This window comes from Cylas formicarius, unplaced genomic scaffold (assembly GCF_029955315.1).
Source record: "Cylas formicarius isolate icCylForm1 unplaced genomic scaffold, icCylForm1.1 PGA_scaffold_10__41_contigs__length_53128322, whole genome shotgun sequence".
Taxonomy (NCBI): Eukaryota; Metazoa; Arthropoda; class Insecta; order Coleoptera; family Brentidae; genus Cylas; species Cylas formicarius.
In genome coordinates this window covers 28,759,409-28,786,863 of record NW_026844214.1, presented here as the reverse complement: position 1 = coordinate 28,786,863, position 27,455 = coordinate 28,759,409, and the positions used below count along the sequence as shown (strand labels likewise).

General features: G+C 33.0%; 2 protein-coding genes across 2 annotated transcripts in view; both read left to right on the top strand.

The window, feature by feature from the left end:
* The window catches only part of LOC132706504 (uncharacterized), a 96,552-nt gene that overhangs the window by 2,077 nt on the left and 67,020 nt on the right, over nt 1–27,455 (top strand). The window contains exon 2 of the mRNA XM_060677860.1: nt 24,449–24,496. Within this exon, the coding sequence (XP_060533843.1) occupies nt 24,449–24,496 (48 nt within the window). The remainder of the gene's footprint in view (nt 1–24,448; nt 24,497–27,455) is intronic.
* On the top strand, nt 6,028–7,216 carry LOC132699595 (glyceraldehyde-3-phosphate dehydrogenase-like). Its single transcript, XM_060666400.1, has one exon. The coding sequence runs from the start codon at nt 6,088–6,090 to the stop codon at nt 7,081–7,083; it is 996 nt and encodes a 331-aa protein (XP_060522383.1). The 5' UTR covers nt 6,028–6,087; the 3' UTR covers nt 7,084–7,216.

Here is a 27,455-nt window from a genome sequence, read left to right as displayed (position 1 = left end):
AATGAGAACTTTATCTTATAATACTGTAAATACTATGCCTTAACCTCAAGTAGTGATTCTTAAAACAAAGCAAATATACAAATATAAAGGCGCTGTCGTTAAGTATGTTTCGATTAAAGTGTTGTTCATTTCCATTTAGTCCGCCATCAAAGAATTATGGGAGGCGATATATCCATCTTAGATGGTAAGTGGTCATTTTTCATCACAAAACTTATTTATTAACAATTTTATTGTGCAATATAATTCAATCAAAGTCTGAAGTCAAGGTCTCAAAAATTGATATGAATAATATAATAAATATAAGTTTCAAAGGATATAGAGAGAAGTTGAATGGAAGAAAGAACAAGATTGGATCTAATTTACTTAGTTCCATCTTCTGTATTCTAATTTAATACCACATAACCAAGAAATATATTTTTCTAGTCCGAATTTGTTTAACTGAAGAAGTTAATCAATGTTTTTCTTAGGAGCAAACTAAACATAGTTACCAAGTTTTAGGGTAAAGTACACTTGTTCTCTTTTTTTTTAATAATGTAATTATAATTAACGATATTATTAGTGTTAGGTAGACGAAATTTTTCAGTCAATTCTTTGGTGGAGCAGTTACATATGAGGGACTAGGTGCCGATTGGAACAACTTAGATTTTCATGAATTATTTAAAACATACACATTAAAAATACAGTTTAGAAACTATTGTCGAAAAAATTTATCGAATCGAACTAATTTATTATTATAATCCCGATGAAAATTGAGACAACAAATTAAAATGCATCATCATTGTGGTTTAATTTTTTATTTTATTGATATTGATAATAATAATAATTAAACTTCAAGACTTCAAACAAATTCATATAATTACCCAAACATTTTTTAAGAGATTATGTTATCTTAAATTTTCTGATTGTGTAATCGAAAGTTTGTGATTAGGTAGCATGATATTCTGGATTCGAGTGTTATAATTTTGTATTGTATTTCTGGAAAACTGATTCCTAATTTTGAATATAAATGTTAGTCTTTCGTAAATATAGATCATCATCACATACATTCTTTGTATAATAAAATCAATATTTATGTCAGAAGCACCACCCTAACAGAAAATCTTGTTCTCATAACCTAGCAATTAATTTTGTTCATACAGTTTGTATATGAGGGTCCCAGTCTAGATACTTATACTTATATTTTTTATATAGTCAGAAATCAGGCCAAGTTAACTTATGCTCGAAATAATTTTCTTTCTACTGTTATTAACTATTACTTGGTTTTGCTTATACCACATATTTATTTCATTAAATATATTTTTGGTTTAAACAGAAAATGGTAGAATTGGTAACAATATACTTTCCTGTAATGTATTTTGTAAAATATCGGATTTCATAAATTTACTTCCATTTAAAATATGATTTTTTGAGACATATGACCTACTGAATATGGGCGTAATTATTTCCGAAAATTAATATTTTAAAGCCAAGAAAGTTTATATAGTGTTATGTATTCAGTTTAACGTTCAAAAAGGGAACTAGAAATTATCTCGATCGTGATTACAATATTTTCGCGTTTTCGATTTAGGTCTGAATTGTTTATTTTGATTTTAACGATTCTTTTTCCAGACGCTTTATGTTAATCACATGAACAAGGGATAACGCAGATTAAAGTAATTTCCTTATTTACGAAGATTTATCCTTGTTTTCAAAGTAAATACAATTAACTTTTTAATCCCGGCGCATTTTGTCATCGACGTTGGCAACGTTCATTAATTGAGTTTTCAACTTGAACAAAGACCTTGTATCCTTTACTTGCTCTCAAAAATCCAACCCAAAAAACAGTCCGTTTATTTTTTCACTATATCGGTTGTCTTTTGAACAAAAATAATTTCACTTAGTTTTCATTTAGAATTATAAAAATCAAGGTGTCTCCTTTGTTTAGTAAAAGGTTCGAATTGATCATGTTTACTCTGATATAAATTGTTAAGTCAGTCAAGTCAGTTTGGATAAACGTCCTTTTAGTCACGAATCTGATTAATAAATGTGTTGGATAATATACTGTAGTTTATGGGTACATTTTTGCAAAACTACACGAGACATTCACGGACTGCCGTGTGACTTGACCATCAGGATTAGCAATATAGTTTAGATATAGTTGTTTCTTCATCCTTCTTCTTTTTTCTTCTATGAAAATCCATCTTTATTGCATTGCTTGTTAGATATTTTAAGCTCTGGCTATTTATGTACATTATTTGATCACAATTAGGTGTTTTCCTATTTTCTTCTGTAAAATACCTAATTATACACCGATCTAGCATGCGGGAAGCGTCGTAGGAAAAGACTAGCATGCAACAGGTTTAGTAAACTTTTTAAATCACTGGTGTATTAAACAAAGGCTCGGCTGCGCTCCGCTGGTGAAAAATAGACTCGTGACTCAAATGTCATTATTCTACTCCCTTCTGTAAAATACCTAATTATATACATTTCCCGGATATAACCGCAATGGTTGAATTTTGACCGTTGTCAATTCTGACGGTCGCATCAGTGAATGTATTCGTGTTTCTTTTTTTTGCAAAAATGGACCCAAAAACTAACGGTTGTAGAAAAAGTATAGTATGCAACACGTTTGATAAATTTTTAAATTTCGTTTACCACATTTGTTGCATAATATACTATTACTGCACTTGTTGTGATTGATTAATGCGATGGGATATTTGTTTTAAACTTCAGCCTTCGTTCGATATTTCTACACCTAAGCCTTGACTTCGACTTAATCTATTCTACTAAATTGTACTCTCTATAGGGCGGGTTATGGCGGCAATATACTTTTGCATATATTTGAATACTGTCTGAACTTTTTGAGTTTCTGAGGGGGACCCGTGTTTTAGGTTTTTTTCAATCCAATAAAAGTTCTTGATTCCTCACTAGCCTGCTTTGTATGGCCTGTTTAATGGTAAATATGTTGTAGACTCAAGTTCGTCCCGCTGTAAAACCTCTTGGCCGTTCTCTTATCTGCAAGTATATTTTCAATACAGTCCCCCAATGGTCACTGTTGCATTCTATAGTTCTTATAAACCCTTTTTAAATTATAGTTATAACAAGAGTAAGGGGGGCTATACACATGCAGGCAAGTCCGCGAGCAAGTGCGATACGAATCGCGGCCACACACTATTCAGGTAAACCTCGACGTTCACCAGTTGCTGCTGCTGCTGTGCGAAAAATGAAGTTTGCCTTCACACTTGCTCTAAAAATCAAACACAATCTGAACGCGCCTTGAGTTTTGACCCATACACATTCGCACTTACTCACGTATCTCGACCTGTACAGGTCTTAATACTTGCCTGCTTGTGTATAGGCCGCTTAAAAGAAAACAATTAGTTTGATTGATGAAAATCACATGTACCATCATGTGGCTGAAGTTAGATTTGGATTTGGATTCGGATTTACGAATATTGCAGTAGACCAGTTCGTTATTTCCAGTAATTAAAAAAATATATTCCTGTGGAAATGCCGGGAAATTAAGCACGGAAATGTTGTAAGGAAACTCCCAAAAGCCGTATGCAATGTCGCTCTACAGAACGTAACACCTTTTCCGCTCGTATCACAGCAAATAATAATTTGACAAATATTTCGCAATTTTGAATAAATCTGAAAATGTCCCAGATGTTCAACCAGACCATTGAAGATATGCTTTATGGAGCTTCAAAATAATGCGTTACTCAACCACCTTGAAACTCTCGGCAATATATAAAACCACCCCCAATTATGAAATACCAATAAGTTCGTTATATTTATTTCTCGATCTCAAAAAAATCTGACGTTGTCCCAGATATTGAATTAGCCCATTGAAGAGCCACTTAGGAGAGCTTCAAAATGATGTACTACTTAACCATCTTGAAGAGGTCGGGAAGGTATAAAACTACCCCCAATAATGAAATTACCAAATATTCGTTTTATTTATTTCGGAATCTCAAAAAAATCTGTCTTTGTCCCAGCTATTGAATTAGACAATTAAAGAGCCATTTAGAAGAGCTTCACAGTGATGTACTACTCAACCACCTTGAAGCGGTCGGGAAGGTATAAAACTACCCCCAATCATGAAATAACCAAATGTTCTTTTTAGTTATGTCGGAATCTCAAAAAAAACCTGGCGTTGTCCCAGATATTGAATTAGAGAGTTAAAGAGCCACTTAGAAGAGCTTTACATTGATGTACTACTCAACCACCTTGGAGAGGTCGGGAAGGTATAAAACTACCCCCAATAACGAAATTACCAAATATTCGTTTTATTTATTTCGGAATCTCAAAAAAACATGACGTCCCAGATATTGAATTAGACCATTGACTACGAGAGCTTCAAAATAATGTACTATCTAACTACCTTGAAGAGCTCGGGAAGGTATAAAACTACCCCCAATAATGAAATAACCAAATATTCCTTTTATTTTTTTCCGAATCTCAAAAAAACCTGACGTCCCAGATATTGAATTAGACCATTGATGGCTTCAAAATGATGTACTACTCAACCACCTTGAAGCGGTCGGGAATATATAAAACTACCCCCAAATATGAAATACCCCAAAGTTGGTTTTATTTATTACGGAATCTCAAAAAAAAATTGAATTAGACCATTGAAAACTCATTTGCTTCACACAGAGCTTCAATATGAATCAATCACCTGGAAACGGTCGGACAGATATAAAACTACCCCCTAAAATTCACCATTATCAAAGTAGAGATTTGGTTTTTAACTCGAAATTGACCCACAGAGACACATACATCAATCATGGATGCTAGCGATATTCAGGAGATTTTCTAAATTTTATTTGTACTTTGTAATTTGAGCTTTTGGGATTAATAACAATTGTATATTATGTTTCATTATTAAATATTTGCAGTATAGGGAACGCTAATATTCAACAGGGGACTAAATTCTGTACTTGGTGGCATTCAGAGAAACAGGAAAAAACAATTTGAATCGTTTCCGGATTAGGAGCAATAGTTATCATGCTGGTTGTACAATTTTTTTCAAATAATTCAGAAACAAATAGAAATAGGATATACAGAATCAACAATTAACATGATAAAATATACAGGGTGTGCAACTTAACATTTTAAATATGACAACCATTTGAAAACGAATGGTAGGGCGCCTCATATTCTTTCCGAGCACTTCAAGGTGGTTGAGTAATACATCGTTTTGAAGCTCTCCTAATTGGCTCTTCAATGGTCTAATTTAATATCTGGGACAACGTCAGCTTTTTTTGAGATTCCGAAATAAATAAAACGAACATTTGGTTACTTCACTATTGGTGGTAGTTTTATATCTTCCCGGCCGCTTCAAGGTGGTTGAGCAATACATCGTTGTGAAGCTTTCTTAAGTGGCTCTTCAATGGTCTAATTCAATATCTAGGACAACATCAGCTTTTTTTGAGATTCCGAAATAAATAAAATGAACATTAGGTTATTTCATTATCGGGGGTAGTTTTATACCTTCCCGACCATTTCAAGCTCTCCTAAGTGTCTCTTCAATGGTCTAATTCAATATGTGGCACAACGTCAGCTTTTTTTGAGATTCCGAAATAAATAAAACGTACATTTGGTTATTTCATTATTTTGGGTAGTTTTATACCTTCCAGAGAGTTTCAAGGTGGTTGAGTAGTACATCATTTTGAAGCTCTCCTAAGTGGCTCTTCAATGGTCTAATCTGGGACAACGTGACTCTTTGATGGTATAATTCAATATCTGGGACGTCAGATTTTTTTGTAATTGCGAAATATATTCATTTCGATTTATTTGGGGTGATGCGAGCAGAAAAGAGGTTATTTTCTGTATAGCAAGATTAAACATGGTTTTTGGGAGTTCCCTTACATTATTTCCTTGCTTAGTTTTCCGGAATTTCCACAGGAATACGTTTTTTAAATTAAGGTAAATAACGAACTGGTCCACTGTAATATTCGCAAATCCGAATCCAAAGCCAAATCTAACTTCAGCTACATTGTATCATCGCCTAGCAACAATGTATAATCAAACGATTGTCTGCACGCGTCTTAGTAGCCGAGCTCTCGTAAGTCATTGTCAAACCGGCGAGAAGAATAATCGAAAATGGCAAAAGTCGGCATTAACGGATTCGGACGAATCGGACGCATAGTGTTACGAGTTTCCCTCGAAAGAGGAGCGACGGTTGTGGCCATCAATGATCCCTTCCTGAATCCCGAATACATGGTTTACCTTTTCAAACACGATTCAACTCACGGCAAATTCCAGGGTTGCGTCAGCACCGACGGCAAAAACCTCTTTGTCAACGGTACGCAGATATGGGTGTTCACAGAGCGGGACCCGAAACTAATCCCTTGGGGTAAAGTTGGGGCCGATTACGTGGTCGAGTCAACTGGAGTATTCACGTCGATAGAGAAAGCGTCTCAACACCTAGACGGCGGTGCCAAGAAGGTGATTATCTCCGCACCGTCACCAGACGCACCGATTTACGTGGTGGGAGTGAACCAGCACAAATATAACCCGTCGGAAAACGTAGTTTCCAATGCGTCCTGCACCACCAATTGTTTGGCACCGCTGGCCAAAATTATCCACGACAATTTCGAAATAGTGGAAGGTTTGATGACCACCGTTCACGCCACTACCGCCACTCAAAAAACGGTGGACGGTCCCTCGGGGAAGTTGTGGAGGGATGGTCGCGGAGCAGGGCAGAATATCATTCCTGCGACCACCGGCGCTGCCAAGGCCGTCACCAAAGCTATCCCAGAGTTGGAAGGGAAACTAACCGGAATGGCGTTCCGGGTGCCGGTACCGAATGTTTCGGTTGTGGACTTGACCGCGAGACTCGGCAAATCTGCCAGCATGGAACAAATCAAAGCCAAGATAAAGGAAGCGTCCGAAACATATATGAAGGGAGTGGTTGGGTATACAGAGGAGGAGATTGTGTCTACCGATATTAACGGCGATTCACGCAGCTGCGTGTTTGACGCTCTAGCTGGCATCTCCCTCAACGATAAATTTGTCAAATTAATTGCCTGGTACGACAACGAATATGGATATTCGTGCAGGATTATCGATTTGATAAATTACATACACAGTCAATAAATATACCGTTCGACGCATGATAAATCATAGGTTCGGTTTGTGTTTGGATAAGTTTTCGAATTCTGGAAACAGGCACCTCGTACTATGCGCTGTATCAAATTCGATCGGTAATAAAGGATTTTTTTGCTGTTATTTTGCGAAATAAGTTTTTAAATGCTCTAAATTCCGCTATTACTCGTGACTGAGATGTATCGGAAACCATTGTAATTTGTTAAAGTACCACTTGCATATTCAAATAATAAACAAAAATTATTACAATAAGCTATTTTCAAAGTCAAAAAATCATTTAGGCTCTAAAAGGCATGACTCTTTCGTTGAAGTAGGCAAGTGGCAAGACAAGGGTTATTGGTCACAATGGACCATTTATGATTTAAATTTCTTATCAAAATTCGATATTAAGGAAACTGTTAACGTCAGTAAAAATACTGAACTTTAACAAACATTGTTCAATGGTCGCTCAAGTTTTATATAATTCAGAAACCTTTTTGAAACTGCGATTTCATGGTTTTCTCATAAGTATTAATATCATTCTATAGTGTTATCCATTGACGAGTGTTATCTGACTGTTCCTTTCTCACTCATTGGGGATTATGTTGAAGAAAAAATGTTGGAAGTAGTGGCGTTCTCTATTGATATTTTTAATTGTCGCCCTGAAGGCTGCCAGGAAGATTGTCTTTATTTAATGATTTAAGACAGTTTCAACATTTATCCCAGGATTCACAATTCGAGGACTTTAATATTGATGATTGGTACTGTAATAATAAAATAGTTTAATACACGTCGACGTGATGACAAAAGGACGCAATTTTGTTTCTGCAATTCCCCTTTTACTTCCGAGGGATCACTAGGCGACCACATCGCTAATGGCATCTTTCGCAGAATAGCGAAAAAGATTTCTTGGAATAAAATGTGAATGTTCTAGATCACTGTGGTGGGCCAGCGAATAAAGCACGGGGTGATATAGAAGTAACCTAAAGTAAATCAAAAGTAAATCAAAGGTACTAACTCAACTTCTTCTGAATCTGATTCCTTGGTGTAAAGTCGAAGCGGAGCTTTCCAATATTCTCGTCATAAAATTATTATTTATTATCAATCGAGTTAATTTGTCGTCACAAAATATTTTTTACCTAGTTTTACCTATTCTATTTTTGTACCTATAAATTACAATTTAGATTTCTAATTTTAGAAAATTAGGGAACGTAAAATAAAAAAACACAGGATGTATGCAAACTAATAAAAAATATGCAATAAAAAATGTTAGATCTGCAAAAAAAAAGGAAACGTTGAATTGAAATTTGAAATGTATTCATGTTAAAATGTGTCAATGAAGAAGTTTACCAAATCAGAATATCTTCCATACTTAGAAAGATGTAATATTTAAAATCGACGACTTAGAATTTTCCCTTGATGCTTGGTTGAAAGGGATTCTATTCAAAATCTGATTGTACCATTTTGAAGTTTCAAAAAAGTAGGACAGTAATAAAGGTGCAACAAACAACGGAATCTTTAACACATCGAAATTGTTATACGTTGTACAGCAAACAATGGAATATGTACTGAAGACAACTATGTACTGTGGATATCAAAATTATATATAAGTTTCATATTTTCAAGCATCTCAGAATTTCGTTTATTTCTTCTCCATACTTACATCATCCGGAGTTTAAGTAAGTAGGATAAGTACTTAACCACAGATGTTGGTTCAAAAATTCTAAGCTTTTCTTGAAATAACAACGTTTGAACCTGTGGTACCCACTGATGACGATTATTAAATTTTACACTTTGGAAGCTGGCAAAATTTCAAGTATTTCCCTCACCGATATTTTTCTAAAGGCCTTTTTACGCTCAATAGAACCTTTAGTGTTAATCGCTATCTCTGACATCAGTGAAAATAAAACGGCCGCGCGCAAAGCACTTACCTAAAAATATCTCCTTCGCAATCTCGAAAAGCCAACATACGCCTTTAAATCACTTTCAACGTTGGCAGTGCTGAAGCCGCGTGGAATGGAAAATCAGAAAATTTATATATAAAACACCGAAAGGAGACGTTATTAAAGTTAACGGGTTGTAACTTCCATTTTTATGACGAGCATACTATATAGAAAACGCACTATATCTTTATCAAAAATGCAATTACCTCTATTTTATCAGGCTTTGCTTTTTACTAGAAGTGGATGATATCAACCATCAGCATTATTACTTTTTAAAAGCCAGCTTATGGATTTGGAAAATGACTTATTTTTGGAAACTAGATTATGATGCCACTAAAACCTAAATAAATTTAATAATTGACTATAAGTAATCAAATAAAATTACATAATGCTTTGAAAGTTTAATATTTTGACGATTGGTTTCGATTGTAAAGGTAATGGTAAAATATAGAGATTAAATGTTAATGTAATGTAATGTTGTATTTGTTCTAATATTAAATACGATAATACTAAATATACCGGGTGACACAAGAAAGTGGGAACACTCTGTAACTTATAAACGGCTTGAGATATTGATTTAAAATTTGGAAGGGTTAATATAGGCTGGACGCCCATTTTTTTGACAAAATGTAGTCAATAGTTCCACTTCCGGTTTGAGCGGAAACGACAGTAACTTTCGAATTTTAAATGCCACGACCTATATTTATTTTCATTTTTGGATTCAGATCATTCTACGTAGGATAGGATGGTATTTTTTTTTGTTTTTTAAATTTTTATTTAATTTTTGAAAATTGTGTTAGGCTGTGACCATTATAACTACCATTTACCCGGTCACCTGATCATGATAAAAGATGTAAATGAAACTTTTCTTTACTTGTCTAATGGCAAGTGGCATTTAATGTAATGAACTATTAATTTTTTAGGATAACCTAGTTTTTTCAAATAACACCCTAATTTGAACAAAAACTTTTTAAAACCAGTACTTTTTTTGCAACATTTTGACACCAAAATTTTGAAAATCCATTAAAAAATTAGTTCATACGAAAGAAAAAATATATAAGTAAATACATTTTTATAAAAACAAATTATTAGTTGGATGGCTTTTCTTCTATTAATTATTAATTGTCAAGTCGGTAAGATTAAAAATGAAAGAAAAAAGATTTATTAGTATTTTTTAAAAAAATACAATTTAAGAGAGAGTTTCTTTTGAGATTCAACGATTAGAATTTTTTGTTGAAAGTGTTTTATTATGGTAAAAAGTTGATATGCTTTTGGAATACGGGGATACAGTCAAAAACTAAAGTAAGTGTTGTATGTATACGTACGTCATAAGCTGCAAGCACTTTTTGCTGGAAAATCAGAAGAACAAGAGAATTGAAATATTTTTTTTCTTTTAAAATCTGTCACTTTTTGGGATAATTGAACAAAATTGAACTGGAACCGTTCTTGAAACTGTGAATAATTCTTTGATTAGTTTTGTCTATTAAACATAGCATTATTTGAGAATTGTGACTCACCAGTGAAGAAAATTAAGTTAACGAAATTATTATTCTTGTCATGTTTATCTAAGAGCCAATTACAATATTGAAGTCTTCTTACAAAGTCAGCTTCATAAGGATGTCGATGAAGGTTATATTTAAAAGAATGATAGTCGGTTTTTTTTTTTAAATCTCCTCACAGATTCTCTTGAGATACCTAATTCTAATGTCACTTCTCTTAGCGACGTAGCTGACTTTACGTTGACACAACATTGATTTCCATTTCTTCACTTATAAAGAATGTGCAGGAAGGCGACGTCCCGGATAGCGGGTTGCATACAGTGCACGGGCCTGTCGAGAGGTTTTTCTGTATTCCCCGTATATCAGAAATATATCAACATTTTCTCCATTTTTAAATTGATTATTGTTTTCCATGTACAAATTGTCAGAATTTTTAATCATGCCGACTTCATGATGAATAGAAGCAAAGCCACCTAAGTAATATTTTGATTTTATAAAAATGTATTTACTTATGTGGTTTTTTCCTTCCTGTGAGCTTATTTTTTAACGGTGGCACCAGGGCGCTACTTGAAAAAACTACGTCATCCTAAAAAATTAATAGTTCATTACATTAATAGTATATTATGCAACAAGTGCGGTAAACGGCATTTGACTCACGAGTTTATTTGACACGGAGCGGAGCGAGTCATAAATAAACGAGGGAGTTAAAAAGTTTACCGAATGTGTTGCATACTATACTTTTTCTACGACCGTTAGTTATTGGGTACATTTTCGCAAAACACGAATACATTCACTGAAATGTCCATCAGAATTGACAAACGTCAAAATTCAAAGCGTGGGAAATATCTCCAAAAACATCCGATTGCTCCCAAATCCGTGTCCGGAAATGTCCGAAGTGGCTCGGAATCATGGGAGACGAAACTGACGTGGTAAAGTGACGCTGCTATTTGCCATTAGGCAAGTAAAGAAAGGTTTGATTTACAATTTTCCCCATGATCAGGTGATCCGGTAAATAGTATTTATGATGGTCACAGCCTCCTAGACACAATTCTCAAAAATTAAATAAATATAAAAAAACAAAAAAAGAGAGAAAAACAGTCATATCCTATGCAGAATGATCTCCTGAATCTAAAAATGAAGAAAATATAGGTTGTGCCATTTAAAATTCGAGTTACTGTCGTTTCCGATCAAACCGGAAGTGCTTTGTCAAAAAATTTTATATTCAGCCTATATTAACCCTCCCAAATTTCAAATCGCTATCTCTAGCCGTATAAAAGTTATAGAGTGTTCCCACTGTCTTGTGTCACTCGGTAGAGAAATTATCAGTAATTACCCAAATTAGTAGATTTTCATTCCACATCTAATTATTTTTTACTATCAGAGTCATTAAGATTAATTACAATGGACTTTATGTAATTTTTTATGACAATGTAAGAATCTACAATTTGTAATATGGTATATTGTTAAATATATTTTTAATTACATTAATACACTTGATCTTAAACTACGAGTATAACATAATATTTCTTTGGTGCCACAAATGTTCTATGGGGAGCAAGCTAGCATATTATTATTCTTAGCAGGCAACAGCAAGCAGTTTAGAATAAATCTGTATCGTGTGTATGAAAAACCTATAATTTTGAATTTTCTGAAGATAATTTAATCTCCAAGAGCGCAGTCCGTGCGAGTCCATTACTATTAGTTTTTTGTCAATTTTGCGGTATTTAAATATATTACCTATTGGTTTCATCTTCTTATAGCTTCCTTTTTAGTTTATTTAAAGTAGGAACAATCTGGTTTGATAAAAGGAATTTATTTTCCTGGCTATCATATCTTATTCACTAATGTCCAGATCATGATACTGAAAGTCACTATATTTTTTTCTTTCTTTCAATAATTGAAATGAACAAAGCTCAATTACTTTTTCCAATAGTTTCAAATACTACCCTCTACCCAAAGTTATCACGAGAGCTACAAACACATGTGCTCTGCAAGAGCTAGGTTGTTCATTTTATGTTCTATTCAAAAAGTATCATTTACACTAAAAAAATGGATAAATGTATATAGCATTATATTTTTGGGCAAAAGTAGCTCAGAGGAAAGGATTTTCATAAAACAAAAACGCATTTTGAAACTTATTTTCAATCTTCCGTCTCTAGAACATTGTAAAAGTACATTCCAAATGAAATGAAACTAATAAAAACTGTGAATCTGTTCAAAATCAAGATTAAGAAGATACTTGAAAGAAAGGCATATTAATTGTGTGTCAGAATACGTATCTTACCAAAATTATTGCGAAAAGTGTGCACGGATATTTATATGTATTTTTTATATGTACAGTTATATACAAGGTTCTAGTTTACAATAAGTTATTTATCTTTTATCTGATTCTCTATTGTCTATTGTTTATTGCCTATTCACTGTTACAAACATCCTTTATCGAAGATATTGGCGTTCTTGCAAGTAGGCAGGTATTTTGTAAAGCTTCTTGTTTATTAAATTTACTTATTCACATTGATACACACATTTTTCAATTTGTTTTGCGTCTAATGATTGAATTTTGGCTCGACTTAACGGAAATATGAGGAGAGAAAAGTAAGAATCTTTTTCGAAACAGAGAAAAACTAATATCAGCCGACACGTGGTCGACATCTACTTCATTTATCCGTTACCTATGAATAAATTATTGGTTGTTAGGATTATCCAGTAACAATAGAGATGAAGGTCGTAATTACTTTTAGGATGAGGGTCTATAAAAAGCCAAGACACTTTCAGACCCACCATGCGCAAGTTTATGCCAAATGGTGGTGACGTAGTAGCGACTGGTATTTAGCGCTGATTGCACAAACAGAAAATCTACGTGCCGAGTTTCGCAATTCTGAAAAATTGGAGGGAAGAATCCAATTCGCGAAACTCCTCCGGAGACGGACGCCAGGCGCATCCTTAACATAAAGGGAATGGAAAGTTAAAGTGGGTACAGACGGACAATTCTAGTCAGAAGGAAAAAAGGAAGACGTTTCATACTGAACGACTGTTTCAGAAGAAAGCAGACAGGGATACAAACCGTTAGCCTATATCGATTATAAGAGGGAAGTGGGGAGATAAGTCAAGATTCTGAATTCTAAAATAAATTCTAATTGTTTTATAAGAGGGTCTCAAACGAACTTTTAAAACTTTTATATTCTTCGGGCTGTGGCATGTTTAGTGAATTAAACAGAAAAGAGTAATACGCGCCATGGTCAAAATATCATTAAAAACCTCATGCAGAAATTGTTTTCTATCTTTAGGCATATTAAAATTATCATCGCGTTACATTACTTTACTTTTGCTTTTATGTAAATAGTATATTATGCAACAAGTGCGGTAAACGTTATTTGACTCACGAGTTTATTTGACACGAGTGGAGCGAGTTTTTAATAAACGAGTGAGTTAAAAAGTTTACCGAACGTGTTGCATACTATACTTTTTCTACGACCGTTAGTTTTTGGTTACATTTTCATGACCGTCAGAATTGACAAACGTCAAAATTCAAAACGTGGGAAATATCTCCGAAAACATCCGATTGCTGCCTAATCCGTGCGGTAAAATCCCGGAAATGTCTGATGTTGTTGGGATTCATGGGAAACGAAACTGACATGGTAAAGTGACGCTTCCCGACCCTAGATCGGTGGGTAATTAGATACAGACGGGAGTAGAAAAAAAATAGAACAATAGAACAGTTCAACCATTCTCAAGATTTATGGATTATCGGTTTTAATGGTATATTATGCAACAAGTGCGTTAAATGGCATTTTAGTCACGTGTTTATTAAGCACGAGCAGAGCGCAGCGCTCCATTCGTGTCAAGTAAACTCGTGAGTCAAATGCCGTTTACCGCACTTGTAGCATAATAAACTATTATTCTAATCTATTATCTTCTAAACAAAAGAAGCACTTTGCTCTATATATACACGGTGTTTAATAAATGAATGTTGGCCCTCATATCGATATTTTATTCGCTTTACACTGGATAAAAAAATAGCATATTATGCACCAAATTTGATAAATTCCGCTTTAGTCATGAGTTTATTTTGGATAGATGAATAAACGAATCTCTGAAGAGGTGCCAAACCATGGTAACATTTTTGTGTCGAATGATTATGTTATGTTAAAACATTTATGGTCATTGTTACTCAAATAAGGCAAAAACTGTATTCCTCATATCGTAAAATGAAATGAATATAAAATGTACAAATTAGCAAATTACAAACATTGAACTAATTTCAAGCATTATATTTTTAAGACAAACTGATTCAAATTAAAATGATTAGAACATGTACCATAACTTCTGTTAAAGGGCTTCTCAAAATGAAGGAGTCCTTCAAAGAAGCTTTGTGGAAACACCTGAGTGATCTACGATTTCCAATGGTAATTTAAAAAGTTATTAAGTTAACAGTTGTTAAGGTAAATTTATACTTTTGGGTAGTTTTTTTTGTTCTTCGTCAACTTCTTTTGCTTTTTGCTCTCTCCCTTGCCTCGATTGATAATCATCATCCGATTGGCGTAGGCATGAACGATGTTTTGCGAGTCGCACAATTTGATGATTCGCCTTTTATTCTGTTAGGTACTCTCTTGGTAGTTATATGATTCCTTAACCAACTCACTTTGTAACAAGATAAAATTGTGCGAAGTATATAAATAATTTTATCTTAACATAATAAACAAATAAAACGTTATTTTATATTTATTAATTATAAAAAATCAAAATATAACATAAAAATCATAATATTCTGACATACAGTTAACAAATCACAGGTCCACTCGATCAAATAGTCAAAGTCCTGCTTTTTCTCAGGGTCAATTCCTCAATTGCTTGATCAGCGGCAATATGATCCCACTGAGTAATATGGAAAAGAAATCAAAGCAGTAATTATGGGTTAAACTATCGACAACGTTAATAAAAATTTTAGATTGCCACACTGCTTTCAAAGTTAAATTTCAACAACTTTAAAGAGATTAAAATCCTTCTTAATGCTTTTCTACTTTTTTCTGTCATCCTAAATCTATTTATGAGTATTCCGCCGATCTAATAAACATAATTGGCAATATTCTTAATCATGAACAAACTAATCCATCAAAAAACAAGATATAATAGGTAGTTTAATAGTTTCGTTAGACCAAAATAACGTTTAATCTAATGAACAGTTTTACATTTCTAACTACTACTAACCACTTTTTAAATTTTTTCTTTGGTGATATAGATATGTGGATTCGTTACATGGTAGCATAAAATTCATCATCGATATGCAACAAGATAATTCCTTAACTTTCTGGACTTAATCTTGGGGTTTGTCAATTCTGACGGTCACGTCAGTGAATGTATTCGTGTTGTTTTGCAAAAACTAACGGTCGTAGAAAAAGTATAGTATCCAACACGTTTGGGAAACTTTTTAAGTCACGAGTTTATTCGACACGAGCGGAGCTAGTGTTTAATAAACGTTGCGTTTCGCTCGTACACTTGTTGCATAATGTACTATAAGTCACTCGTTTATTAAAACATGATAAATAAACTCTTGGCTCAAATACCGCTTACCACACTTGTTGCTATTTCTATTGTTCTATAATCAAAAGTTCCGCTTTTTATGAACGGCAACGTCAACGAAAGTTAAGTATCGCAAGCTTGTATAGCTTAATCAATCTTCTGCTCTTATCGGCACTGCTTTATATTTCTCAAGTATTTTCGTAGTAATTTATTTTATTACTAACTAACTATATGAAAGATAAGAATTTTGAGGCCTTTCTTTCTAGCAGATTTTCGTCATATATTGTCTCATATTGTTGGTAGTTGTTTTTCGGAGTGATGCGTAACAAACCACCAAGCTTAAAACTTGATGCGAGTATTTCGGGAAAGCCGGCATCCGACTAAGTCCGTTTAAGAATTAAGTACCGAGGAAAATTGTAATTTATAGCTGGGAAGAACCGACGGAGTTTCATAATTTTACATTTTGTTGCTACGTTAGCGTTTGCTTGCCATAAATTGCAAGGAGTTATTTGTACCTTGGAGAGACAAACTCGCCTAGAGAGAGAAAGAGTGAGCAAATTGTATTACAGTGTATAAGGGAAATTAATTTCCCCGATATCATGTAGAAGTGTCTTGATTGGGCTTATTCACGAGTCGACTATATCGACGTAGCAAGGACATTTGTTCCAGTTGACGTTTAAATACCCGCCAATGTACTCAGTCAAGTTAATACCTATGAATGACATTCTAATGACAAATTTATTATTATTATAATACTTATTAATATTATTATGATTATTATTATTATTACTATTATATTAATATATTTACGGTGGCACCCAAACGAGTGAAACTCCTTGATGAAGACACCAAGGAAGAATTCACCTATAAAGAAGGAGCCATTATTACATATAGCAAATTTACACAAAGTAACGGCAACGGATGGTCCTAGAAATTTGAAAAAAAAGTAAATCAGCAGAGAGGAAATGATGGAAATGACCACTAGCGAGCACTATTAGTATCTTGAATTTGAAAAATTTAAAAAGGTGACTACTATTTTAAAGCTGAGACTAATTCAAACGATTTTTGTTTAATGCTGTCTTACATCTTTGTAAGAAATATGATGGGGGTGTTCGAACATTTTTTAAGACCAAATGTCCAGATTTCTTAAAAAACATCTAATAAAAAAAATCTTAATAAATTTGGAGCGGTTGCAAAGGGTTTTCCCTAGGCTATCAATCGTGCTATGAGTGACGCGATTGCGATTGCTTACCGAGTCACCAGGTGGCGCTGTCTGACTAAACTCCAACAAAAAAACATTCTGAAAAAAGAATAATATGACTAGATAGCCCAATTGAAGAAAAACACATTAAAGTTTCATTATGTCGAATTTACTAAATAAAACCGAATTTTTAAGTAAGATGGCTAGACCTAATTATTAATGATAAAATGAGTTATAATGCTAAATATTGGAAAAGGACCAAGCATATCAAAAAGTTGAGATTTCAGATACTGAGTAATTTGGTAGCCTAGAAGGTACTGCAAAAAACGTATAAACGATAACATTTTATTTGAATTAATAAACATATCAAAAAGTAGAAATTCAAGATTACTGTGTAATTTGGCAGCCTAGAAGGTATTGCAGAAAACAATTTTAATAACCTCCAAACAGACAATTTTTCCCAAAATCCTACTTTTTTTTTGAACGTCAAGTTTTTTTAGGTTAGGATAAAGATATTCGGAGGCGGTTTTTACTATGTAGCTGAAGTTATATTTGGATTTGGATTTGCGAATATTACAGTGGACCAGTTCGTTATAATTTCTGGGAAATTAAGCAAGGAAATATTGTAAGAACTCCCAAAAACCATGTTCAATGTTGCTATACAGAAAATAACCCCTTTTCCGCTCGCATTACCCCAAATAATTCCTTATATTTATTTCGCAATCTCAAAAAATCTGACATTGTCCCAGATATTGAATTATATCATTAAAGAGCCACTTAATAGAGCTTCAAAATGATGTATTACTTAACCACCTTGAAACGGTCGGGAAGATATGAAACTACCCCCAATAATGAAATAACCAAATATGCGTTTTATTTATTTTGGAATCTCAAAAAAATCCGACGTTGTCCCAGATATTGAATTGGACCATTGAAGAGCCACTTAGGAAAGCTTCAAAATGATGTACTACTCAACCATCTTGAAGCGGTCGAGAATGTGTAAAATTACCCCCAATAATGAAATAACCAAATGTTCGTTATATTTATTTCGGAATCTCAAAAAAAAACTGACGTCCCAGATATCGAATTAGACCATTGAAGTGCCACTTAGTAGAGCTTCAAAATGATGTACTACTTAATCCCCTTGAAGCGGTCGGAAAGATATGAACCTACCCCCGACTATGAGATGCCCTAGCATTCGTTTTCAAATGGTTGTCATATTTAAAATGTTAAGTTGCACACCCTGTATATTTTTATCATGTTTTATTGCTATGGTTAATTTTTAGTTAATTTTCAAAAGGTGTATATGCCTGTCTCTTTTTGTTTCTGAATTATTAAAAAAAATTGTACAACCAGCATGAAAACTATTGCTCCTAATCCGGAAATGATTCAAATTGTTTTTTCTTTAAAGGGGACATCCTGTTTCTCTAAACGTCATCAATTACAGAATTTAGTCCCCTGTAGAATATTAGCGTTCCCTATACTGGAAATATTTAATAATGAAACATAATATGCAATTGTTATTAATCCCAAAAGCTCAAATTTGTGCGAAAATCTCGTCCCACAAAACCTTTAATTAACGGCCGAATAAATATAAGAATGAAAAGTACAAATAAATTTTAGACAATCTTCTGAATATCGCTAGCATCCATGATTGATGTATGTCTTTGTGGGTCAATCTCTACTTTGATAATGGAGAATTTTAGGGAGTAGTTTTATATCTGCCCGACCGTTCTAAGGTGATTGAAGCTCTCCCAAGTGACTTTTTAATGGTCTAATTCAATATCTGGGACAGCATAAGTGTTTTTTTGAGATTCCGTAATAAATAAAACGAACTTTGGGGTATTTAATATTTGGGGGTAGTTTTATATATTCCCGACCGTTTCAAGGTGCTTGAGTAATACATCATTTTGATGCTCTCCTAAGCTCTTTAATAGTCTAATTGCATCTCTGGGACAACGTCATTTTTTTTTGAGATTCCGAAATAAATAAAACGAATATTTGGTTATTTCATTATTGGGGGTAGTTTTATATCTTCCCGACCGCTTCAAGGTGGTTGAGTAATACATTATTTTGAAGCTCTCTTAAGTGGCTCTTTAATGGTTTAATTCAATATCTGGGACATCAGATTTTTTGAGATTGCGAAATAAATATAACGAATTATTTGGGGTGATGCGAGCGGAAAAGGGGTTATTTTCTGCATAGCAACATTGAACAGGGTTTTTGGGAGTTCCCTTACAATATTTCCGTGCTTAATTTCCCGGCATTTCCACAGGAATACGTTTTATAAATTAAGGTAAATAACGAACTGGTCCACTGTAATATTCGCAAATCCGAATCCAAATCCAAATCTAACTTCAGCCTCATGTTTTTACTTTTTTTACTTTACTGTTGAGCTTTTACGCCACCTGGTGATAAGGTAAATGATCGTCACTCATAGCACGGTTGATAGCCTAGGACTAGCTCCTTTTAACGACTTCAAGTTGATTGAAATATGCAAATTTGAAGATATTTGTTTCTAGTTTCTTATGGTCTATAATAATAATAATTTTGTTTTAAAATTTCTGGGTCGGTCAGTCTCTCTAATACTATACCTCGGTACTTTTACTGGAACAAGCAGTATATTAATAAAATAAGTAAAGTTGTTTGAAAATCATATATAAAATTAAACTTTCAAAAAGAAGGAAAGCGGTTGCGGGGAATTGGGTGTTCAAGATCGATTTCTTTATCATAATCACAGGGGTTATGGGGTTATAATTTGGAGGTAAAAGCCATTAGCCGATTACTGGTCCCAAAGTTCAATTAAACAGTCGTTAGGGAGAGACGCCGGTTGTAACCGATCATATTAACTCGAATTTTCTATTAGAAAACATGTGGTGGTGGGGCAAAGGACATGTTTATATTTTTCGGTAAGACGAGAAACAATTTTTCGACTTTGTTTTGGAACTAAAGGTCTTTCTTTCCTTTATTAACAGGACTGACAATTTTTTTGGATTTGTCGACCCCCTATTCAAAAATAGCAAATTGTGCACAAGTGTCACTTCCAGTAGTGAAAAGATGTTCTAAAGACAATTTTAATGAGTAACCACCAAAAATATAGAATTTAAAGAATGTAATATAATACATACACATTCGCACACAATCATACATTTTATACATACAGAGGAGAAAATGTAGGATTCTGACAACTTGATCAATCGTCGCGTTAATTATAATATATAATAAAAACAAAATGATTTTTTATAATTTAATTTCTGTAGAATTTATTTTCCCATGTTATTATATATAATAATATATTATGTTTATTCAACGTTTCGATCACAAAATCTTAGAAATTAATAAAATCACTTTTTACTTCATTAAAAAGTAAAATTACAGCATTCTTAAAATTTGGAAAATTTCTTACCCACAAAAACTTGAATTACATGAGGTACAGAATCATGAAATATTATGTCTAGTCTAGTCGTATAGAGTGAAGGCATGGGCGGTGAAGGCAACAAATATAAATAAGCTCAAAGCGTTGGCAATGTGGACTCTGCGACGAATGCTGAGAGCGAGAACACTCGACCATGTGATAAATGGTAATATTCTCCAGGGAGTCGAATAAGAAAATAGCTTAGTTATTACATATAACGTGAGAAGAATGTTATTACCTTCCACTACTCATTCTTCAAGGGAAGAGCAAAGGAGGGATCAGAAGAATTGGCAGAAAAACGGTCGCTAAGAAACATCTATCACTGGACAGGAATAAACGACTTCCAAGAATTACAATCAATTGCAATCAAAAGGAAGATTTGATGGGAGAAAGGATGCATCTCGATGCAGGAACATGCATGGCACCTTAGAACATCCTCAACCCAATAGACTTGCTTTACTAAAGGTAAAGGTACTAAAGGCACCCAATAATTTGAACATAATGCTCAATTCATATTTGAACGAAGGAAAGAATTTTGCAATGAAATCAATGCCAAACAATGAAAGTGGCTTTGGTATGCGTTGGGTCACTCTGTGGTCTGTTTGCATAATGAGGACTTATTACTCTTCCTCCTACCTTTTTGAAAAAGACTATGGAAACGGGAAACTTTTATCCAGGCAAGACCTGTTCCAATACACAAAAGTTTACCTAAATTTGTCCGCTTGATGCAATATGCATACACAGTTCCGAAATATCGCGATAGATTCGAGAATTGTCCGGGACAACGGAGATGCAGTTCGCCGTTTATGGGTTAACAACCTCGTTAGGTGAGAATGCGCATGTTCCAATTTCACCTGGAGTCGATGCGGAAATTGGAGCGAAGCGTTTTTTTTAAAGGTGCGCCTAAAAAGGGCTTCAACTATTAATTGGCAATTAGCCAAAATAAAACGGCAATTTGGATTGTTTTTTTTTTGGAATACAACGAGGAGAACTCTCCGAAGTGAGATTTGTCTAAATTTCTTTCCGATGATTTAAAATAATTGTCGATTTAAAAAATAATTGATGAAATGGTTTTTCAGAGTCTAATTTGTGTTATTTTTGGAATACAATTTTAAATATTCTTTTAAGTTCTTCACTCTGTAGTTATTTCTGGATAATCCTAAAACAAAACATATATATATATATATATATATATATATATATATATATATATATATATATATATATATATATATATATATATATATATATATATATATATATATATATATATATATATATATATATATATATATTTAATTCTTTAAAATTTTTATTTTTTAAAGACAATTCGGCATTTTTTGGGTTTTAATTTGTTTAGTTTCTGGACGTATTGTTTAAAATTAATATTACTTGTTAAAAAATAGGTACCCGAAAACCTAAACCAATACCAAAAAAATTAGTTTAAGTTTTTCAGGAAAATCTCATACTTTTTCTTACGTGTTTCAGTATCACAGTTGACATACTTAATACTTAGTATTCGGAAGCAAGTGTCTCAAATTGGAGAAAAAAAATGTCCCAAGTTTTGGAAAAGAATTAAATTTGATTGTAAATGATTACAAGTCTTATCACTATGTTTTGCCATATTTGCGTAAATTAAATCTTTCTTATCGATACCGATAGATAAAACAGAAACATATAAAATGTGACAAATGGGTTTAATGCATGAGAATATTTCTACAATAGCAACACTAAAAACAGAAAACTATAATTATAATTTAATATGACTTTCCTGTGTCTACATTTTTTTAACTATGTATTTGTTATAATTTACAAAACGAAGTCGGGTACACAATTAGACTATTATCTTATAATAAAAAATAATTAAATTTAATATTTTTTTTGGCAAAAACTGGTGCGGGTTATATTTATTGTTATGTGATTTCCAAAAGGCGTGCAGTAGTAGTGATATTTAAAATTTAATCTTAAAAATCAAAAAATCTTTTAGTCATGTATAATATTGCTTAAAAGTGTTTTTTGTTTGAGGCCATTAATTGGATAACTGCCAAGTGTTGGGTGTTTTGGTTAGAATACCGATTTTCCATGAATAAAACAGTTAATTTACTTTATAATGGCAATCAACTTAGATTGATAGATTAAATTATGGGTGTTTCAATATCGTGATTTGTTCCGATTGTTATAGATGACACTCGGCAGCTCTTCGACGATGAACTCAACTTTTTTAATTATATAATTTTTTTTTAAGTTTTAATCAAAAGGGCTTCCGCCTAGTTCTCAAGACGGTTCCTAATGTGTTTCAGTCACCTTCTGTATCACTCATTTTCGTAAACTTTTTCAATTAGACCAGCCTTGCTAATATTGATTGCACTGCCAAGTGAGTAAAGCGGGTTGAAAAAAGAAAGGTTTAGGCTAACATTGTTTGCAATCGTCTATCGACTTATTAAGCAATGAAATAGTGAAGTCTATTAGGAACATATTTATGAACCGTTTCGACTGCCAAGCAACTTTTTTGCCGTGGTGAAATTAGAGGCGCCGGAGCATATCAAAGTTCGTTAAAAATTACTTATGGATCAGCAAATTTACCGCGATCGATTATTAGGTCGTATCCCAGAACCAATTTATTGCTAATTATATGCGTTTCCTGGGCTTCGCAGATTTACACGGATCCTTTCATTTATTTAGTCGGTCAATTCTACAGGGTATGATTGATGATATACATGATTGTATTGAGAAAGGCTATAAATGGTACAGTTAATAAGATGGAAGCCAAAGCAAATAATGTGATTCTTCTTTTAAAAATTAGATACGTACACAAGTTGATCACTTTTTAAATGGGATTTTATGGGCAATTGAAGACGGTTCAATGGGATTGAATTTGTTTATTTAGATGCACAATGCGCTGGAGCTATCTAAATTAAATATTCAGAGGTACACTTCGGTATTCGCTTGTTATTCTTAAATAATTTTGGTCCGCGTTGACATTACGTTTCGTTAAGATCATTTATTAGCTTACTTCTTTGTATAGAATTCAAAAATGCACAGAAATGCATGGCTCTTTACTTAATATTTCAATATTGGTTCTAGTAGTTTAAAATTAAGATACTTTCTTGACAAGACAAGTGACCTTTTTAACCCTACATCTTTCGTATTCCTTTTAATACGCGATTTCCAAGCGTCGAAGCTTGGCGATCCAAGTGGCCAATGTAATTTTGAAAACTGCTGCTCTAAAGATATTATTTGATGAGCAACGATACCAAAGCCTTAGGACGCCCTTTTGACCCGCGACTTCTGTCTCCTATCTGATATTTTACCATAAAGCTTTCGCTTCATAATAAGCCTCAATTTGCGTCTACGTACTTCTGTATTCCTTCTATTCTTAACCCGCTCAAATGACCGTTAAACAAATTCCTTTGATCGAGCTGTCCGAGCTCCTGAAGTTGAACAATGAACCACTATACATCTATCAAGATGTTAATGATCAACGTGGATGGTATCTGTAAAAGTTATCTATACAGATTCTTTCGAAGTGAAAATTGCGGAGGACAGTATAGGATTTCGATAACAAAATCGACGTCCAGATCTGGTCATTAATAGGCAGTTACTTTGTAAATCGGCGATGTTTTTCTTTAACACTTTTTATTGCTGGTCTTACTGTAGGTAGGATTTAATTAGATTCTCTTAGTGAAATTTGGTTTAGTTATTTGAAGTTATTGCAATAAGAGAAGCTAGTAGCTTTATTTGAATTTTATGACTACTTTTGACTGATTGTGAATTAATTTTTGTTTATTTTATATTACAGGCACAAGGAAGAAACAAATAAAAGGAGGCTATTTGCTACGCTACAAAAGTAAGTTTTGTTTTTTTGAAGGGTTAAAATTCGTATCATAAGGATAACCAATTAATAAACAGCTTCATGTTGTTCCAGTTTTTAATTTAAATGGATGAAATTGACGATGTCCTAAGGATCAAGTTGACGTTGTCGATTTTCCAGGTCAAACGGTCCCTTTTTTGTCACTTTAATTAAAATTTGTTTCAAGTGCTTGTGTTTTTGATTCGTTTTTAAATTAGAATCTATTGCCGATTAAGTAAATGTCGATGAAGTGTTATTCGTTTTGTAAAAATATATTTATTAAACGATTGTGTAGATTTTTTTTGACAATATTTGTAAATTTAATGTATATTACGCTTTTTATTTCTGACTTGAACTTATTATAAAGTGAAGTATTTAGCTGATTCAGTTGATTTAGTATTGTATCATTGACCTTTTCAATGTTACAGATCCTAATATATGTATATATTAAGTCATGCTATCATCACACTCCGATATTTTAAAAACCAAGGCCTGCAAATTTCCATCTGATGTAATGCCTACTATCAATCTGTTGACATTTTATGAAAAATTTTGTTATTTCTTTATAGCGATGCTTTATAATTTATAAATGAATGGAAAATAGCATGGTACGCTATTAGTGAACATTCATAATTTAATAATAAACATTTGAAATCAGCAGATTTGATATGAGAGTTTTCAAGACAATTCAGATATATGGACAAACAGACAAAACAAAAAAATAATTCCAATCGCATATAAAACACAACTTTGTAATAGCAATATTCAAAAATACATTTTTCACTTTCAAAAAGTAACTTTTATCATAAAAAATAAGCCGAAGCGAATAGATATTTAGAATTTGTGAAATTTAAATATAACATTCAGATATTACATTTTTAAAACATTTTTGGGTTTAAAAAATTATAGGTTTCGTTATTTTCATTTTGACATTTTGATGAACATAAATAAAAGAATAAATAGACAACTTCGGCCTCATAATGTCCAAAGGTAAATATAGGGAAATTTGACGCGTCGCACTTATAAACCCGACAACTTTGTCGTAAAAAGCTTTTAAAACATCATTTGCAATTTAAATCTCCTGAGAATATTAAATACGGGGCGAAAGATTCGCTCATAATGTGCATTAAAGCTCTTCCAAGATCGTGACTGGGAATGTGTATGAGCGACACGACGTGATAAATGTTGATTTTTACTATAAATTTTTCAAGCGATGTGTTTGTAGCCGACTTCTCAGATACGACGGATGCACAATGTTACCATGCTCATCTTTTGGCTCCAATAGAAGGAACATAACACAATAACACCGAAAATCAGATTTGACAATTTAAAAAAGCAAATTGAAAAGAAGTTAATACTCAGTTAATACTTTAGTTCTAATCACAACTACTGGCAAAAGTAAGTAATGAGGAAAAAGAATTGAAAATTTTCTTTCAAGTTCAAGTCTAGGTCAATAGCCGTCAAGTAGCTAGTTTATGTGATCCACATTTAATCGCACCACTAGAAAACACACGTACCATGCTTCCCATATGGAAGCATAGCAAGAACTTCTAAACTTTGATTTTGAACAAAGAGTAAACTTCTGCACCGTTATAAATGAAACACTAGAAGCCGCTTCAAATTTTTTGTCTAAAATAATTTTTCAGATGAAGCTACTTTGGTGCAGTTAGTCGTAATAACATGCATTAATGAACCATATTTTTTTTTGCGAACGACTTAACGAGGGTAGATATTTAAACTGTTTTCAGAATGATTTATGACATATGTGGTTTACCAGAAGTTCGTTGATTTTTAAATAATCTATACCCATAGAAATGGATCGGTAGACATAGATTCATTGGATGGCCCCCTCCACCATCTGACTTAACACCACTAGATTTCATTTTGTGGGGATATCTTTAAGATCCCCCTACAACACCATAAGATATGGGAAACAGAAAGAAGGAAAAAGTATTCGAAAAAGACTAAACATGTGTATCCAAGTAGAAGGGCAAATTTTTGAACATTTATTGCGCCACAATAATAATTAATAATAGGATAAGTTAATTAGAGTAATAGGTACTTAATATTATTAACTTTTTCTGCTATTGCTAATAACTGTCTTTTGCTTTAACTAAGGCTCCAGCAAAGTTCTTTCTCCTGTAATAATAAATCGGAAAGTATTAATAATAGGTGTATGATATACTTGACAAAAGTTCAAGTAAGATCTTTGACAAAAAATATAAATTGAATTTTGAATGATCTAAATATATTCGATTATTTTGAACACCCTATATCATCTAATTGAAATTCCGTTTCATATATCGTTTATGTCATCTTCAAATAACACTAATATAAAATAAAATGCTGTTATTGTAATTTTTTGCAAGTGTTAAAACTAGTATTTTTTCTAAAGATTGAAATATTGGCACAATTGTTAGGCTTAGGTATGTATTATTACTAATAAAAAAGTGGAAGAATTTTGTAAGGAATTCAAAACAAAATTTAAAAATAGGTGTTCCATTTTAAAAAATATGTATGTTTTATTCGTCGCGCCTTTTTGACCAACCCTGTGTACTTTGAAATAATTTTAAATTGTGCATTCTAACAATCTTGTGTTTACGGTTTTATCGTAACTTTTCAAACCAACGAGATAATGAACTTTACTCCATCGTTGACGCACTCCGTACCTGCTTATATACTGTTTTTTTTTAAAGATTTTTGAACAACTGGTAAATGTGGTCTTAACATTATGTTTATTAGAACTGAGGAAGAACCACAGTGGCAAGTGTGAGGTTGCTTTCGGACTCATTTTCTTTGCTATTTTGCAGTAAAGTGTATTTTGTAATGAAACGCTTAATATCTCTAATGTGGAAATTATTTGAAAGAAAAGTAGTTGTTGGGTGTTTTAATTCTGGATCCTGTGATTCAGGTTGAGATATTTTTACGGCTCTGTAAACCGAAGAGTTGATACCTG

Coding starts and splice junctions, on each gene's coding strand:
- LOC132699595 (XM_060666400.1), top strand. CDS start 6,088: ATGGCAAAAGTCGGCATTAACGGATTCGGACGAATCGGACGCATAGTG.